Genomic DNA, 17,961 nt, shown 5'->3' on the forward strand with positions numbered 1-17,961 from the left:
TCATAGAGTGGCTGATGATTTAGCCATCGATTTAACCTTGGAGAATGTGGCTCCATCTCTGTGCCCTCTGCCCCATCATTTCCATTTTAGCACTAACTACTGCCAGGTCTTCCCATCTTCATAATCTGACAGCTTAACAAAATCCCAGCTCTCTTCTAGATACCCAGTACTCACCCGTCGGGGCCCAGATGCCCGAAGAACTGTTTTCCACAGGGTATGGGACTTCCCCGTCAGTAGCATGATTTGGTTACAGAATCCTATGCTGGATTCTCCCACTGGTACATGCCCATAAACACCGCGCAGTCTTCTCCCGTCTCTGGCAGCTCTGACACTACTGGTGCTCAGGGAGTGCACAGAGGAACTCCTTGCAGCTGCACAGCCCTGCCAGCCCTGGGGTGCGGTTGATATATTCAGTGACGCTACACTGGAGAAAACTGATTTTCCCTTTAATAGTGGGTATCAACTGCAGCTAGCTTCTCGGTTAGGGGTGGGACTTTGTGCCCACTTCCTCTTTGCTGTGCTGGGTTTCTGTCTGGTTTAAACTGTGCAGGCCTGTGTGTGCTGTCAGTCTCTGTGAGTGCATGTGTCCCCCTCCCTGATGTGTGTGGAAGATTGTTTGGAGCCATCATATGTGACCATTCAACTACAGGAACAAGTCAGTCATCTTTCCTTGTCCACTAGGGGCCACTGTCCTCACAGTTTCTCTCACCCTAGCCGAAGGTCCTTAGAGACAGGTAAGAAGTCTGGTGGCTTCTCTGGTACCAACAGTGTGGCTTTTTAGTTTTTTTTTTTTAACTTTCAAGTTGTTCATGAAATTAGAAATGCCATCCCTGCTTAATTTTCTTTTTCATCAGCCAAGTTAAACCCCTCCTTTCCCTTACACCTTTTGTGTGAACAGAACATGCATTATTAAAGCAAAAATAAATAGAAATAAAATGCAAACAAACAAACCCAGGCATGGTTACATGTACTGTAACCCTAGCACTGGGGTGGTGGAAACAGGAACATCCTGGGGCTCTGTCAACACGACTGGCTAGGATGGTAAGCTTCCAGCTTAGTGAGAGGCAGAGCGATGAGGAAGATACACAGTGATGTACTGCTCTGGCCTCTAAATGCACGTGCAATTACATTATTGCACCACATACAACACACACACACACACACACACACAGAGAGAGAGAGAGAGAGAGAGAGAGAGAGAGAGAGAGAGAGAGAGAGAATGCATTTGCCAGATTAATACTATGTGTGCAGATGTGTATGTAATGAATGTGTATACACAGATGCCACCTACAGGTTTTATTAATCTCCTCTAAGAGATATCACACTGACACAGTAGTTAAAACTGGGTTGCAGGCTGAAATTTGTAGTAGTACACTGTCGTCTTCCAGGGCCTAGATGTAGGGAACAGATCCATCAATTAAATGGGAACATGGACTTCCAACCCATAGTCTCTAAAACAGCACTAACAGTTAGAGGGTGGGGCCACAGGTCTGTTTGTCTTTGGTCAGTATGGTCAAGTATTTTAAAGTTCTGTGAAGCATTTCTGGGCAGTAATATTACTAGCCTACTGCATAAATCAGTTTATCTGGTTCAATTTCAACTTTTAAGGATTTTAAATAATACACACACACGCACACACACATACAAACTATATGAACTATATAAAATGGTTCCAAAATAATGTACTTTAAGGTTTACTTGTATTCCCAATTTTCTGCCGTTTCTTCTAAATGCATGACTTGTCTTTGCATTTAAAAAAGGTAAATAATGTACTCATTTTCTTTTTTTTAAGGTAACACATATTAGGATGGTTAATTTCATGTCAACCTGACTAAGCCACAGAATATCAGATACCTGATCAAACGCTCGGTATTTGTATGGTGCTAGGGGAGAGACTAACATTTAAGCTGGTAGAGGAGTAAGCGAGTATCTGTGATGTGCTGAGGCTCATCCCATCAGCAGCTCTGGAAAGAGCATGGCTTACCTACCTGGTCCCTAGGAGGGGACGGCCTCTGCTCTCACTGCCTTCTCCTTCCCTAGGATGGAGACTGAAGCACCAGCTCTTCCCGAGTCTGGTGTCTAGTTGATGCTGCAGATCCTGAGACTTGTCAGGCTTTTCAACACCGAGTCATTCAACTCCTTATAACAGCCTCTCAGTAGTCCTACACACATGGCTTTTCTGAAGAGCACTTACATACACACTTACCACACATCTACTTCCCTAGCTTCCTTTATTCACCAAGTAGTGTATTCTAAAGACTATTCCTTGGCAATATTGAGAGGCCTTTTGATTCTCTCTGGCAGCACCATGGGATTTTATGGTAGGGATGCAACATGGCCTTTCTGTCAATCCTTGACAGACACTGGCTCATCCCAGTCTCTTGCTATTACAAATATGGCAATCTCTAAATACTTTAGCCATTTTCTGGTAGATAAGCAATTAATTTCACGTACTATTTTGGTTGATAGAAAATCAACATAATAAATGTCTTTATATTAAAAGACGTCAGTCAGGAGTTGTGGGACACACCTGAAGTCTCAGAACTTAGGAGGCTAAGACAGGAGGATCATGAAGGTCAACACTAGAAACACACAGATTCTATTTTAAAAGAGAAACAATAATAGGAAGAAATTCTACATGAATACAGAAACAACAAAGGTTGTCAGAAGATGTTTGTATATGTTTATTTTTCATTAAAATTTCTACAGAACTTGATATGTTCTTTAAAATGTTAGGGTAAATCATATCCCAGGTATCAATATGAGCAATCTCTTGTTTCGTTCAGTCATCTCTACCATTAGCTGTAAGCCAACTCCACTAATTTTTGCCAAGACGATGTGAGTAACATCTAACTGTTCCTTAGCCCGTGCTCCCTGATTACCAGTGAGGTCAAGCATCACTACGTATTTACTGTATACTGATATTGCTGACTTGCTTTTCTTAACAATAGTGTAATCTTGCTATATTCAGTTTACCAGCCCTTTTTAAAAATTTTATACTAACTACTTTGTAGACCCACAAAAAATATTTTAATTCTTACAATATACTCTGGTTCTTTCTTCTTGAACATTTAACATATTTAGGACTTGAGGAATCTGTTAAAAAAAAAGCCTACTTAACAGATTTGTTTACAGATTTTTTCCCTGATAATTAATACATATAGCTGCATTAAAATATAAATATTTAAAGATTCCCCTCACTTTGATACTGTTATATTGTCAAGGTTATTTTGAGTAAAACCTTTGTATTAGTATTAAGACTCAAAAAGTATGTATATCTCACATGTAACTGAAAATTTGACTGGCACAGAATTGTTTAAATTTTTTCTTAAGAATTTAAAGTCATTTCTCCTTGCAGTTTATAAAATATTTTTATTGCATGTATGACATTTTTCTTATGCTTACTTCCTCACAGATTTTAGAATCATATTTTGGTGTTAGAATCTGAACGTGTCCCTGTCCAATGATGAAACAAGTCAAACCTTAATCCCCCAAATTATAATAATATAGAAAATAGAGCCTTTAAGGTGTAACTAGGGCATAGAAGTGAAAGTTCTCATGAATAATGCTTTAAGAGTACTAATAGAAGGCCAACAGGATGGTTCACAGAATACAGGCACTTGCTGACAAACCTTAGTTCAATCCTGGAACCCACACAGTGGAAAGAGAGAACCACCTCACCCAAGTTGTCCTCTGACCTCCAGGGATGTATTGCAATGCACATGTATGCACGCACGCATGTGCACACACACACACACACACACACACACACACACACCCCTAATGAAGCTTGTCTGCCATGTGAAGGCACAGCAAGCAGGTGCCTTCTATTGCAATGTGATCTTACCTAACATATGCTGAAGGCTCGATCTTGAATAGAAACTTGCAGACCTAAGAAAAACAACTGTCACTTGTATGTATACTACTCATAGTTTTTACAGCACCTCAAAGAGACTAAGGCACTGCCAAAAACGCATGTTGAAATGCTAATTGCCAACACAAAGGTATAAAGAAGGAATTTAATTACTTTAAGGTGATCATGTCATGTAATAGGGCCCTGATGAATGGGATTAATGCCCTTAAGAGGTCCCAGAGAGCTAGCTAGTCCATGCTATCTTCTGAGGACACAACTAGGAGGTGTTTGTCTGGACCAGAACACCAGGAACTTGCCATACAAAAGTCTGCTGATTTCTTCATCTGAAATTTCTTAGTCTCTACAACATTGAGAAATAAGTTTCTGCCATTTATAATCTACCCAATGTACGTTATTTTATTACATAGCACCAGGCCAACTAGGGCACTATATTTGTCTTTTTCACTTGTACTCTGTGGGCCTTTTGACCCCTAAACTTTTACAATTCAAGTAAATATTTTAAAAAAGGGTGATGGGGAAACACATGCTAAATTCTTCCCTAACTTTTCTGATTCCTCAACCTACACAATTTCATGGAATGATTCTCTGATTTTACCTTTTACTTCCCAAATGTCTTTTAATTTACTTTTCTAGAAACTGTCTGAACCTTATCTCCTAATCCTTCTATTAAATATTCAATTTTATAATATATAAAATAACCAGTAACTGTGCTTGGCATGGTGAATTATGCCAGTAATCTCAGCACCAGGGAGGTAGAGGCAGGAGGATCTAGAGTTCAAAGTCATCTTCAGGAACTCTGAGACCAGACACACAATTTATATTCATCTAATAATTTCATTTACTTCCCAAAATGTTTTAAACATAGGTAAAGCAAAGAGTATTAGGGTTGGCTGTTGCTACAAAAGACTCTTAATACATGAAAATTATTGAGAAATGCTTTCATAGCATCCTCAGAACTGACTCCCTAAAAGTGTAAAAAGGAGAAATGTTTATTTCATTTTCACACATCAGGTGGTGTTCCTTGCCTTCACCTCAGAACCACACACGCAGAGTGCTAAGAGGGTTCCTACACTATTCCATCTGGTGGGACAGCGAAGCCCTAGGGAAGGCAGGCAGTGATACAGAGGGACAGAACCAAGGCAACACCCAGCTGCAGGGCAGAGGGCCAAGACAATGAAGAGCTGGTTCCTAGGGCAGCAGCTGGAGTATGCAGCTGAGGGTGCTTTTGCAGTGAAACACAGTGGTGTTATGTTGGACATAGTGAGAACTCTTCATTTCTTAAGTGGTTAACCTTTAAGTTTTGCTGTGTTGTCTCCATTGGCTTCTAGCTTCCAATGTTCCCAGTCAGCAATAGAGGTGATGTGGGGTTATCTGCTTGAGAGTACGGGCCTACCGACCTGAGAGGAAGCATGGGCAGAGAATTTTCAATTGCACAGGTTTACTGGAGTATGACATGGCTGGCTGACATCAGTGAGAAGCTCTTAGTCAATAACTGTAGGTTTTATGCCAGACGCATGCTTGGAATTCTAGCATGCAGGAGAGAGAAGCAGGAGAATCTCTGTGAATTCCAAGCCAGCCTGGTCTACCCAGAGTGTTCCAGGTCAGCTAGGGCTACAGAGTGGGACCTGTCTCAAAACAACAGTAACAACAACAGTAACAACAACAACAACAACACACACACACACACACACACACACACACACACACGTCTTTTCTCTTGTGCTAACCGCCCCAAGAAGAATAAACTAGTGTCTTCTCCTCCCCAAAGGCAGAGTTTAGGGAGATTTAAGTCTGGCTGACCTGAAGTCCCACCACTTGGCTCATTTTTAGGGTCCTTTGCCGTACATCAGTGCTTGGTCTTAAGTCATGCCTGTCCCTGCAGTCTCTTGCAGGGAAGACAGGCAACAGGGGAAATATGGAAGTCAATTTATTTTTCTAGACCTATAGAAGTAATTTCATTCTTAGTGCTCTGGTACCTCCAGCTCCTAAACCTGGGGGGCTCGTCTGTGTAAGCCCACACACAAGCTTTCAAGACTTCCTGCCGCCTGACTAACAGTCACCTCTGCCAGGGTAGCTTTATATGCATCACGCTCACTTACAAGCATCTCCCTCCCAAAATGTCATTACCACCTGTAATTCTTTGTGACACTTTGCATCCAAGTAATTTTTAAAACTTCTGTCATTTTGATGTGGTTATAAGTACAAACATGAATAATCTATGTTCAAGAGAACATTTCTTCCTTGTTTTACTCTGAAACACCTAAAAGTTTCACATACTGACTATGCCTCACGATATGCCAGCCACGGAGACACATCCACAAGACCAACAACAGGAGCATTAAGTTCCGAAGCACATTCCTAGATGTGGGCTCTGCCGTTTACAATTTTTCTTCCTGACCACGCTTACCCCACAAATTTCTGCTTGTATGATTTTCCTCTAAGTCTTTTTTTGCCATCTCGGAGCTGGTGGTAATTTTAAAAACTGAAGGTTCAGTTTTCTTTTATCTCAGTATGATTCCATACTAGGAATCCACACAGAGAGAAACACACTTCAGTGTAAGAAAAAAACCACCCCTTAGATCAACAGGCTATGGCTTTGCCTCATTGCTTAGAGCGGTGAAACAAAGCAGACAAAGCCTAGAAGAAATTAAAGTGATTTTTTTTCTTACGGCGTTCTTAGAGTAAAACTCATATGTAAAACAAATCTGAAGAAGTGCTTCAAAGAAAACATGTCTGAGAAAAACAAGTGTACAGAAAACCATGACCTAACGTGACAAGAAACCCTCAGTTCTCAAGGTAAGACAGCAGTAGACGATATGGGCCAATGGGCAGAAAACCAGAACACATGCCAGAACTTAACAATCAAGACCCAGCAGTTCCCTTAGCTGTAATTCTGCAGCAGGAACTGGAATCCTCACCAACAGCCGCCAGCTGACATCACTGGGCACCATCTGGGCAAGAATGGGAGGCAAAGAGCTTAAGGTAAAGCTATTTATAGAAAACAAAACAGTTCTCTAACGTTTTTGAAAAAGATAACGCCCTCTCGCCCTGCAAGCCTCGTCACACAGAACAAACACGCTGAGATACACTCCTCAGTCTGTGACACAGCAGCTTCCGAAAGACTCATTGAGTTTCTGAGGAATAAAAACATGAGCATGAATTGAAAAAGTCAACACTGACAGGTGTTTAACAGTGGTAAAATATACTTTTATTTACTTTTTTGAGTCAGAAGGTTGTAAAAAAAATTATTGCTAAAGTAGATACCAAGCAAAACAGAAAGGTACTTGAGAAGTCCAGTTACCTTGGAGTTTATTTAAACTAAGGAAAAGGTCATGTTTTCATGCAATACATACTTGGTTCTTTAAATAACAATTGTGACAAACAGCAGAAAGAACTAGAGAATGCTGCACTTGTGATCCATACAAAACATCAACATTTTGGGTTGTACATAATTAAAGAAACATCTCACTTTTCGAAATACTGTAATAGCCAATATATAGAGGCATGCCTTTATGTGGGCATAGGAATGTAATTTAGAAAAGAAAAAAAAATCACACTGGAACTACTCAATTTCTTTCAAATCACTGAGCAAGAAAAGTAACATTGAACTTCCATACTGATTTTATGCAGCTTCTATACAGTACCTTGACTTAAATCCAAGAGCAAAGTTAAGACTCTCCTCCTCTATTTTTGGTAAACAACTGCATGGTAAACTTAGATGACTTTCCCTCTGGATTTTACCTGGGAGTGGCCTTTTTAATATTTTATTTAAAAGAGGGCAGGTTTGGCACTTTTATACTGATGTCACCAATGTTAATATTTCTTGGGATCTCAGGAAGATTCATATTCTTTACAGCTGATACAGCACGGGCTGGAGCTCCTGCTAAGCCAGCCTGTATACAGAAGCAAATAAAAGAAAAAGAAAATGTACAACTCAGGTGTAGCTCATTACAAACAAACTTAGCAATGGAAGACAATGGTAAAAGGTTTTCACATAACAAGCTTAAAGACCAGATGGCAGTTTGAATCAGTATGAGATGGTTACTTTGAAATACTAATCTATAAAGAGAAAACAGCTGACACATTAGAAAATACAATGAATACATGCAATAACAATGTAAAGAAAGATTTAAGTACAAGTTATGTGTGCTACCCAGATACCACACAGTGTTCAAATAAAAGCTAAATTTCAGCTACAATTTAACAGATATCAGTTTTGAGGAATGATTTAGATTAGTTTCCTTATTAAACATCTTTTGAAACAAATATGACAGGTTTGTTTTTATTTTAAAATGGAAATAATCAATATATGTTTATAAAACAAAAGTAATAGCAATTATTTAGCTTCTTCATTCAGGGTTAAACCCTTACATTTTAAAACAATGAAATTGGTCTTATTACTGTTGGGGCTCTTCCAAAGTTTCTAAGAAAGAGCTAAAGCATTAAAAAAAATTACATCTTTAGGGAAGCCTTAATCCAAAAAGAATAATTCTTCCTAAGACTGAAACTGCATGGAGACTCTCCTAAGCAAGCCATCAGTGGAAATCAAATGAGTAAGCATGCTTTGTCCTCTGAATTAGACTCAACAACGTATGCTGAGTTTCAAACACACAAACTAAGAGAAAGAATAGTATATATAAAGAAATGAAGTTTAAATTTCACTTATCACCATTAGTGCATAATACTTGGATTCCTCTAGTAGGAATATGTATAATTTGTCAGATAATTTGTTAGAAACTATGATTTAAAATGAAAGAAAACTACATATATATAATTTTTGAGTTATATTAATAGGCTTCACTGTCAAGATTTAACATACACCAATAAGATTTCATTGTTTTTAAAAATTCAGACTATATAAAAAGCAAAGCCAACAAATCCACCTGAGTTGAGTGGCACTGTTTTACACAAAACAAACAAACAAAAACTCCCCCTTCGCTCAATTACATATATGAAAAGACAGTATCCACGAAATTAGAAGCAATCGTTTTAAAGTCCCTTTTCATAATTTACATTTTTTCTTCTGTAATCCTACCTCTTTTAATTAAAATAATAGTAATAATAAAGCTGTTGTTACCTGAGATAAATCTTGACTGATACAAAATAGGCCAGTGTAAACTATGTGCTGAATAAAGGATACAAACATTGTTAAGCAATAAAATAAAAGCCACGGATTATCAATTTAGGGTTGGAAATAGAGAAATTCGTAAAACTGTATTAATACTTGAGATGGTCTACACAGGCAATGATATGGGTGATAATGGATGGAAGCTCCATATCCAAGTCCAGACAGGGGGGAGAATTCAATTTCCATAATTTAATGGAGGAAGTTTTTGATATAAAACTAAAATTTGACTGACTTCTTCATTTGTACCTACCTGAAACAAGGAAGTTTATGGTGTAGCCCACTTCTTTCCCACCCACCAAAGGTGTTAAAGATAAAACTGAGTATCATATCTTCAGAATAATAGAGCTGAAAATATATTCAAAAGGATCTTTAATTTGATAATTTCAAGTAAAAGTCCTAGCTATCAAAATTTGAAATGACTCAGGACAAAGAAGATTCCAGTTCAAAGGAATTTACTACCCTGTAAATTTTCTTTTCCCAAAAGTATGTTGGCTGCAAGGGAACAGAAATTATTTTAAAGTTGTAGAGATCTGGAACTATTATAACTTTTCCAGGCAAAGGAGGATTTGGTAAATTTTCAAATTCCAAGATCAATTTGCTATTTTAGCTGTGGAATTTACATTAAGGATTACATATGAAAAGTTGACAGGAAAGCATTTGAACGTAAATATTTTTAAGGATATAAATTATTAAAAGATTTTATTATTGTAAAAAATACATGTCTTATTTTACTGGTTTTATATTTTAACTTTATAAACAGGAAACCTATTTTTTTCAGTATTATCTACCATGAAGCCTTGTTTTCTATAATGCCATGTGTAAAGCTAACTAAGCTCAGGCAAAGAAAAAGAAAAACATCCTGTCACATTTCACTAAACCATTTCTGGGAGTAAAGATGTTGTCAACTCTTAGCTGCCCATGAAAATCTATAAAGGCACAACAGAAACTGAGTTCAATGGCATTTACGTGCCATATTCTTACTGTGCAAAACCAGAAGTTTCTAAATATAACCATCTACATCTCTTCTAAACATATGCAGCAAGCCGTAGACATGCAGAGGATGGGGGTTATTTAGAACACGCAGATGAATTAGAGAATCAAATTATTTCTCAAGCATGTTCAATGCTTTTGTGTAGTATGTATATCAGGAAAGTAAATGGTAGTAAACAATGAAATGTATGTTTTAATTTTAATTTGCCAATATTTAAAGAGCACAGAGTCTGCATAATATATGAAGAAAAACGGACTATTGGTCATCACACAAAGCTAACATGAGCTATAGATGTTTGAATATAAACTATGATTTAAACAAAAGGACTGTGTTATTCATATAACATCAAAACAGAAAATAAATTTCATTTTCAGACGTCCATGACTATCAAGTCTGAAACATTTTTGCTAAAAAGTAAAATATGGAAAAGCAATTTCCTCTTAGGAAATCAGTTTTCTGACACACGTGAAAGTAATTTTCATCTTGGCGAAGAATTGTTTTCTTTTGGAAAGATGTACCCAAAGCATATGGATAACTTTTACTAACAACTTTTCCAGCAGCAACATTTACAGAAATAAATTTTACCTCAGTTTTTAGTGGTATATATATAAAATTTTAAAATGTAAAAATAAGCTATTCTTGGTAGTACAGTATAGCTCGTAAAGGTTTAAGATTGCATAGTGGACACAAAGCAAAACAGGAAGACTGAAATTCTACTGGAGAAATAACTTGTTTCCATCTCTTACACTAGCGCACTACCATGGCGGCTAAGCAGCGGCCACTCCACTAACAAAAACAAATATATGGATCCAAAGCAGCTAAGAGTATGAACTGGATGACAGAATGAAGTACCATAGAGAAAAGAATGGTCATGTTTTCTCTCCCATGAGATTAAATAAATTAACAGAATTAAGAGAAAGAAAACAAAATGAAGTCTGCAGGTATACCAAAATGAGGCCAAACAGATAAAGAGACTTGTACAGACATACTCTTGGAAATTTCAAGCACCTGAATCACAAAGATAGTAATGGATGGATATGATTTGTTTTTGGTTTTGTTTTTAAATTGCCAGACCCAAAAATAAACAAAATATGTGCAAGCAAAACTGAAAAAGCAGCATTGCTAAAATATATTTGAAAGAGCCAAAAAATTTCCTTTCCTTCATGCAGTCATCAATTTTCCTGAGAAATAGAAATTGATAGTTTATGTACTTACTATCTCACGATGTATAAAATACCACACTACCATCTTAAAATATTTTCTTCAAGCTTGAAATATAGCGTTATAAGATGGTAGTTGGAATAGTCTATACAAGCTAAAGTCTTTCTTCACCCTTCCTTCTGGAAACTGCTATGTGAACATTCATAACTTTGATCTAACAGCCAAATCAAATAAGACCAACATTAATAAACATGGTACTAAATGGTTTCAGACTCAAAATCATTAACAAAATAATGACATGTTTTAAGTTAATGTTTTTCAGTAAAACAGAAAATCCCAAATCTTTTAATTCCTTAATGGAGGCAGTTTAATTTTTAATTTGGGAATTTGTATAGCCTTGTCTTTGCAGGGCATGGTGGCACACACCTGTAGCTCCAGAACTCAGTTAAAAGCCAGCCTGAGCCATGTAGCCAGACTGTGTCTCAAAACAAAAAAACAAAAACAAAACAAAACAAAAAAAGCCTAAACAAACAAGCAAGACAAACAGGCTTGTTTCTTGTTTTGAAGGCAGTGCTTACATCACAATTACAAGCACATTAGAAATTGATACAACCTCTGAGTCAGACCTATAGTATTTTATAAACAATTTTAGCAAATTTTCAATGTTTAAAACTTTTAAGCCTTAAAAAAATTAATTTATATATCATCTTTAGTTTCAGTTTTAACTTCTGTTTCTTACTCTCTTGGTGAGACAGGATCTCACTAAGTAGCCCTGGCTGGCCAGGGATTCTCTATTAAGAGCAGGCTTGCCCTGAACTCCACCTACTTCTGCCTTCCAAGTGCTGGGACTAAGGTGTGTGCTTAGTTCTAGCCCCACAATTTTAATATCTGACACAGAATTTGCCTGGGTGAAATAAATACAGCAGACTAATAACCTTCAGGGGTTGATTATGGGTAATTTTGACAATAACACGTGACCTCAGGGGTCCTCATGGTAATTTTGTAAAAATACAAAACAAATGTCCCTATCAAGTTAAGGAGAAGGTATTAACTCATGTGTTGACCTTCCCACATCTGTATCTTAAGGCCACTTTTCCTATTTGGAGCCTGTCCTGGAACTAGCTCTTGTAGACCAGGTTGGCCTCGAACTCACAGAGATATGCCTGCCTCTGCCTCGCGAGTGCTGGGATTAAAGGTGTGTGCCACCACCACCCAGCCAGATATCAAATTTTCTTTAAACTCAATTACAGTTGTAGGGATAGAAGATCTAAGTGATTATTGGCCCTTTTGTTAGAAAATAGTTTAATACAAGTAATTACTAGAACATAGAAATTGCTGGTGATCTCAATCAATGAAGTGAATGAGGTCATATATTTTCCATACCAGAAAATAATATTTAGATACAGGGACTGAAAGTTGCATCTGAGCCTCATGAGAATAGCCCCTAATTTCAGAATAAGACATAAATTATAAGTATTATAACTCTATTACTGTACATCACGACTTCTCAGACCCTGCAGAGTAGTAGTTCTGTGATTGCTGGGCTCTCGGGAAGGCGTTGCCAGTTTTTCAGGGCAGGCAATGGCTGTCAGCCTGGAGAGCATCTTATCTACCGTAGGGCTCAAGAAACTATTTTGATTTGGAAATTTTCAATTGGACGTTTATAACCATCTTAGTTTTTTCCTAACATGATTTTGTTCAAAAAAGCTTGCTTATCATCATTATAAAAGTTTTAAAACAGTAATTCACTGTTAATTTATGGTGTGAAAAAAGAACAATCAAAGGTGTGCGTGTGTATGTGTGTGTGTTTTAGAGTGTGGGGTGAGTGTGGAGGTTTTTACATGTGTGTATGTGTATAGCATAAACAAGAAAAATTAGTTTTGTAAACCTAGAAGTTTAAATAAAACTTTTCCAATAGGCTTTATAAGACATAATAATACATTTCAATGTCTGGATTTTGGTATATAATTATTTTTCGAGCACTTCGTTCATCTTTTTAAATTTTGGTCTTTTTGTTGGCCACTGTTCTGTTAAGACTTTGGAACTGAAAACCATTTTCGGAGGAGAGGACTCTAGTTAGCAGTCAGCACTCTACACCTTCACTGCTTCCCACTTCATACAGAAAACACAAGGTTTGGCTTTTGGTTTTCAAATTCATAGCTTCCAAAACCCAGCAGGTAATTCTATATTAGGACCTTAATGTAGAATTTTTTTAAAAAAAAATAGGCATATCTATATATACTGCCATAATTAACTGAGATTGGTTCTGGGGGGTGCTAAAAATTAACTTTACATACAAAGTAAATTGTTATTTCTACAAATGCAATTTTTCAATTAAATGACCATGTTTTTACAAAAAAAAAAGCAAACAAACAAAAAATTTAAAATTTCCTTTTACAATGCAGGCAGACAAAACAGAACAAACATGACGCCAATGATATACTAGTAAAATACACTACGTCCAATAAAAGATGAAGAAACTACAAGGAGAAACTAGAATGGAAAATAGGCTACAGGGACTATATGGGTTCATTAACACAAAGAATTTTTGAGTCTGGCCTAAAAAATAATTGCCTTCGACATCATTTTGCTTTCCCTTTGTTAAGTACGTTTTCTCAAAGTCAGCAATACCTTGTCTACCTGTCCTGTCTGGGAGACTGAAAGATAAAGGTCTGTAAGAGAGAAGAACGGAAAGAGCTAGAAAGATCAGGATGTTCAGGAAAAAAAGGAGGACTGACTTAAAAAGTAGTAACTAAATCCAGACCCATTTATCCAACCTTAAGAATAACCAGAAATACATAATTCCAACAAGTCTCCCACCCCACCCCTCTACCACCCCCAGAACTCCTTTTATTCCCTGGCAGCTTGCTCAGTGCCTCTCAAATTTCCCCAGCCCCCACCAATATCCCATCTTAAACCCATCTCTCCCAAAACCCCCAAAAGAAAATAAACCATCTTTTCTCTCAAACCACAACAGGTGAAACACATTGTCATGTCTTTTCTTTTCTCCTTGGGAGCAGACTGACCTGTCCTACTTATCTAGGTGCTAGGAATTAAACGAGTCACTTTCTTCCATTACTGGAAATGTACTACCTTAAAGTCCCTATATTTGATTTCTGACAGATAACCTAAATAAATTAATAAATTAATATTTTAAAAGCCATATCTTAATTATATTCAGGATGATTTTCAAAAGCTAGAAGATAATCCTAAAATGGTTCTTATTTTTAAAATATGATCAGTTCTTTTTACCAATCTGAATTTTAGTTAAGTCTTCCTTGTTATTTTTGTGTTATAATTGAAATTTACTAAGAATTAATACTTTACTCTCTAAATAATTTTAAATTCATCTGTAGAGCCACCTGGCTGGTTAGATCTAAATACATGAAGTTAAATTAAAAATTTAAAGCATCTGAAAACTTGAATTTTAGTGTGTGGTCTTCCAAACATTGAAAAATATAGTTAATGGCAACTTGCATGAAGTCAATATAATTTTAACATACTTTCAATAAATAAGATGTCAAATGTAAAGAAACACATGATAACATAATTTGGTGGCTTAACCCTTATCTGATTAAAATATACACTCTTGCAAAGTACGCACACAGAAATAAATAATTTGGCAGCAGATAACAGCTGAGTATATTTATTAGAACACAGCCAGTGGATAACCATTAGAAACATGCACCAATATTCTAAACTTTTTAAATAAGATTATGCCGTAAAAAAAAATCTCTGCATAGCAATTTTATAAAACCACAGCATTCCCATCAAAAATGTGAATTCTGTATCTTGCCACTCTCTATAGCTTAAAAAAACTCTCTTATTAATATAGTCTATTGAAAAACCAAATATGAAAAATGTACTTCTTATTCATGACTTTTGCAAATACTATATATAAAACACTATATAGAACAAAAGTAAACAGGAAACAAAAAAGAAAGGAAAAAGAGGAAAAGGAGGGACCGCCACTAACAGGAGATGAGTCCCTAAAATATGAAACAATCCAGTCACATGACCAGTGTATGTTTACAGATTATTACAGAGTTCACAAATTAACCCTCCATTTTAGAGCAACTAGTGATGCATTATGTTACTGTGGCCTTGCATTTAAACCCTACTTTAAAACTACTTTCGCAGTTTTTTGAAGCAATGTTGAACAATTTGCATACATTTCAAGCCAATATTTTAAAACTTTAAATGACACACTCAAGTTAATAATTTTTTTACTGTACTAAATGTTACAAATAAATATACTAAATAAAACTGTTCTTTTCCTTGACCTAAAACAGAACTGTCTATTGCATATTTTCTGCTTTCAAAACTCAGCAATGCAAGAACAGGTGGAAGAACATACATGACACAGTCACGTGTCCTGACTTGAGGCTCTGCGTCACCACTGCAAGTCTCTCCTTTGGAAAGCCAACAGGCACGGCAGATTGAGAGAAAAAGACCTCAAAGACTACCTTTACTTTAAAATACAGGAAAGTGTTTTTATAAGGAGTTTTATCTGTTTCTCATTCAAATCCTGCATATCCTTCAATTAAAATGAGCATAAAACTGTATCAAACTGAACTTTAAATATCACCAACCAAATATCATATTTTTGGAACTCACCTGTTGTAAATTAATTTAGTAACAGTAATCCCACTCTTTTTACAGCAATATGTGTTTGAACTTCCACTAATAATTCTTTTTATTTTGTTTTTTTTTTCAATCTGAGTTATAAAATGCAAGAATAATCCTTAAAGGCTGGGCATGGTAAACATGACTTGAGATCCCAGTGCCCACGAGACAGACACAGGTGAATCTCTGTGAGCGCCAGGCCAGCCAGGGAAACGCAGTGAGACTCTGTCTCAAAAAAATAAACAAAAGAGAGTCTTTAAATAAGGGAAATGCTGGGTACGTTATCAAGACTTCTCATCTTTCTCAACTTGTGTCATAAATAAGCAACATCCCAAGTAATGTGAACTGAGTGGCTCGGGCACAGCACCTGCCGCCGACCTGCAGCCCCGTTCCTGAGAAGCGCGACTAAAATTCTAAAGTAGGGTCTCACACAGCACGCAAGTGTAAATGTTCTTACTCAACCTGTTCAGTTAGCCACAAATAACAGGTCCCCATTATAGAATACAGTACAATTTGTGTGTTAATGAATAAGACATGTAACTAACTTGTTATTTAGCTTTGGGAAGGACCTAAAAAAAGAGTAAAGTACTGAATCTCTTTTTCTCAATGTGCAGATTGACTAAACACCTATTATAAAACATGACTTCCTCAAGAAGAATTCCACTTCCTCTCCTCTTCCCCCCCTCCAGAAACAGTTTAAAATAGTATTTGAGGGCACACTCCCACTGTGGTTAAAAGAATACATAAGCTTTTTGGAGCCTGGCAGTGTTGGGACATTCTGACAGAAAATGTGCACACTGAAAGGCTCCAGGGTGCCTAAAGGTTGCTACTGAAGGACACACAGTGAAGGCTACAGAGTCAGGCATAAACAGCTCACGGGCATGCTCAGAACCTTCACTAACTAAAGCATTTTCCAGCCTTACCTCAGATTTCTCCAGTTTATTTTGTGCATCAATTTGTGTAACAATCTCATTCATGTTGGTCTCCAATACCATTCCCCCCATCACCATTTCTGCAAGAATATTGTGAACCTAAAAGGAAAAAATAATATAAACAAGACTATTCACTACAAAGAGTTTAACTATTTCGTCATTTTTGTTTTAAAATCTGCTGTAATAAACTGTAATCAGATTTCACTTTCATTAGTACTATGAAACTTCAGGTAATTATACAGCCTATGTAGGTATTAAGTTTAATGAGTTAAAAACAGAGATAATATTAGTTCTCCATAAGATTATTGAAAGGATCGAATTAGGCAATCTATAAAAGTAATCAAACTAAATAATAATTATGATAATAATTATAATAATAATGATAAATATTAATTACAGAATTCTCTCTCATCTGCATTTTTAATTTTTTGAAAGTTTCATTACCTGGATTCAATTTTGATCCAAAAATATAAGGTGGAAAACTCACAGAAATACACAGTTCATAAGCTTTAAATGCATGTTTTACTCCTTTCTAACCAGAATATGGTGAATTATTGTAAGGGCTTCCTCCCAGAGGTCTCTAACAGGAAACAACTAAGCCTCAGGGCAGGAAAATGGTCAGGCCCTGCCCAACAGGGGAAAAAAAGGCCCAAGATCAGGCCACCCTGGAAATCTCTTCTTGCCCAAGAAATCTATATAAAGTCTGCTTCCTGCTCAGTTATTTGCTGTTTCTCACCAGAGCAGAGGCGGCCACCTCCTAGTGTCTTTCCCAATAAATCTCTTGTGTAAAGGTTTGTTGTCTGTGTGACTTTGTGGTGTCCCATGGTTCACAAATGCCAGGATTTTCCCTTCAGAGCTGCAATACTGGGGAAACCTTTCCCCTCAGAGTTAAGACATTTACAATTTACAATCCCCTCTTCCTCAAAAATAGCAACAGGGGCTAGAGAGATGGCTCTGATTAAGAGCACTGGTTGCTCTTAATCCAGATTCAAGCCCCAGCTCCCACATCTCAGCTCACAACTGTCAGTAACTCCAGCTCAGGGAGATCCATCAGACGCCCTCTTCTGGCTTCTGCAGGTAACACACACACACACACACACACACACACACACACACACACACGCACACACGCACGCACGTAGCGCACAAATATACATGCAGACAAAACATATACAAAATAACAAATAAGTAAACTGAAAAATTGAAAAGCTAACAACAAGAAAACACAAAACAAACAAACCAAAAGAAA

At 36.9% G+C, this 17,961-nt stretch overlaps 1 protein-coding gene across 6 annotated transcripts in view; it reads right to left on the bottom strand.

Moving 5' to 3' along the window:
- Positions 1–7,166: 7,166 nt before the first annotated feature.
- Positions 7,167–17,961, bottom strand: part of Ap3s1 (adaptor related protein complex 3 subunit sigma 1) — a 46,450-nt gene continuing 35,655 nt past the window's right edge. For 2 of the 6 annotated variants that reach the window (XM_085699898.2, XM_085699897.2), the window contains 3 exons: positions 16,704–16,811; positions 13,786–13,826; positions 7,628–7,767 (listed from right to left, as the gene is read on the bottom strand). In XM_085699898.2, the coding sequence (XP_085556024.1) occupies positions 13,791–13,826; positions 16,704–16,811 (144 nt within the window). In that variant the 3' untranslated portion in view covers positions 7,628–7,767; positions 13,786–13,790. Of the gene's footprint in view, positions 7,768–13,785; positions 13,827–14,784; positions 16,006–16,703; positions 16,812–17,961 lie in introns of those variants that run through there. The other 4 variants (XM_085699896.1, XM_085699894.1, XM_085699895.2 and 1 more) reach the window with 2 other exon arrangements.

This window comes from Myodes glareolus, chromosome 13, assembly GCF_982192425.1.
Source record: "Myodes glareolus chromosome 13, mMyoGla1.1, whole genome shotgun sequence".
NCBI lineage: Eukaryota > Metazoa > Chordata > Mammalia > Rodentia > Cricetidae > Myodes > Myodes glareolus.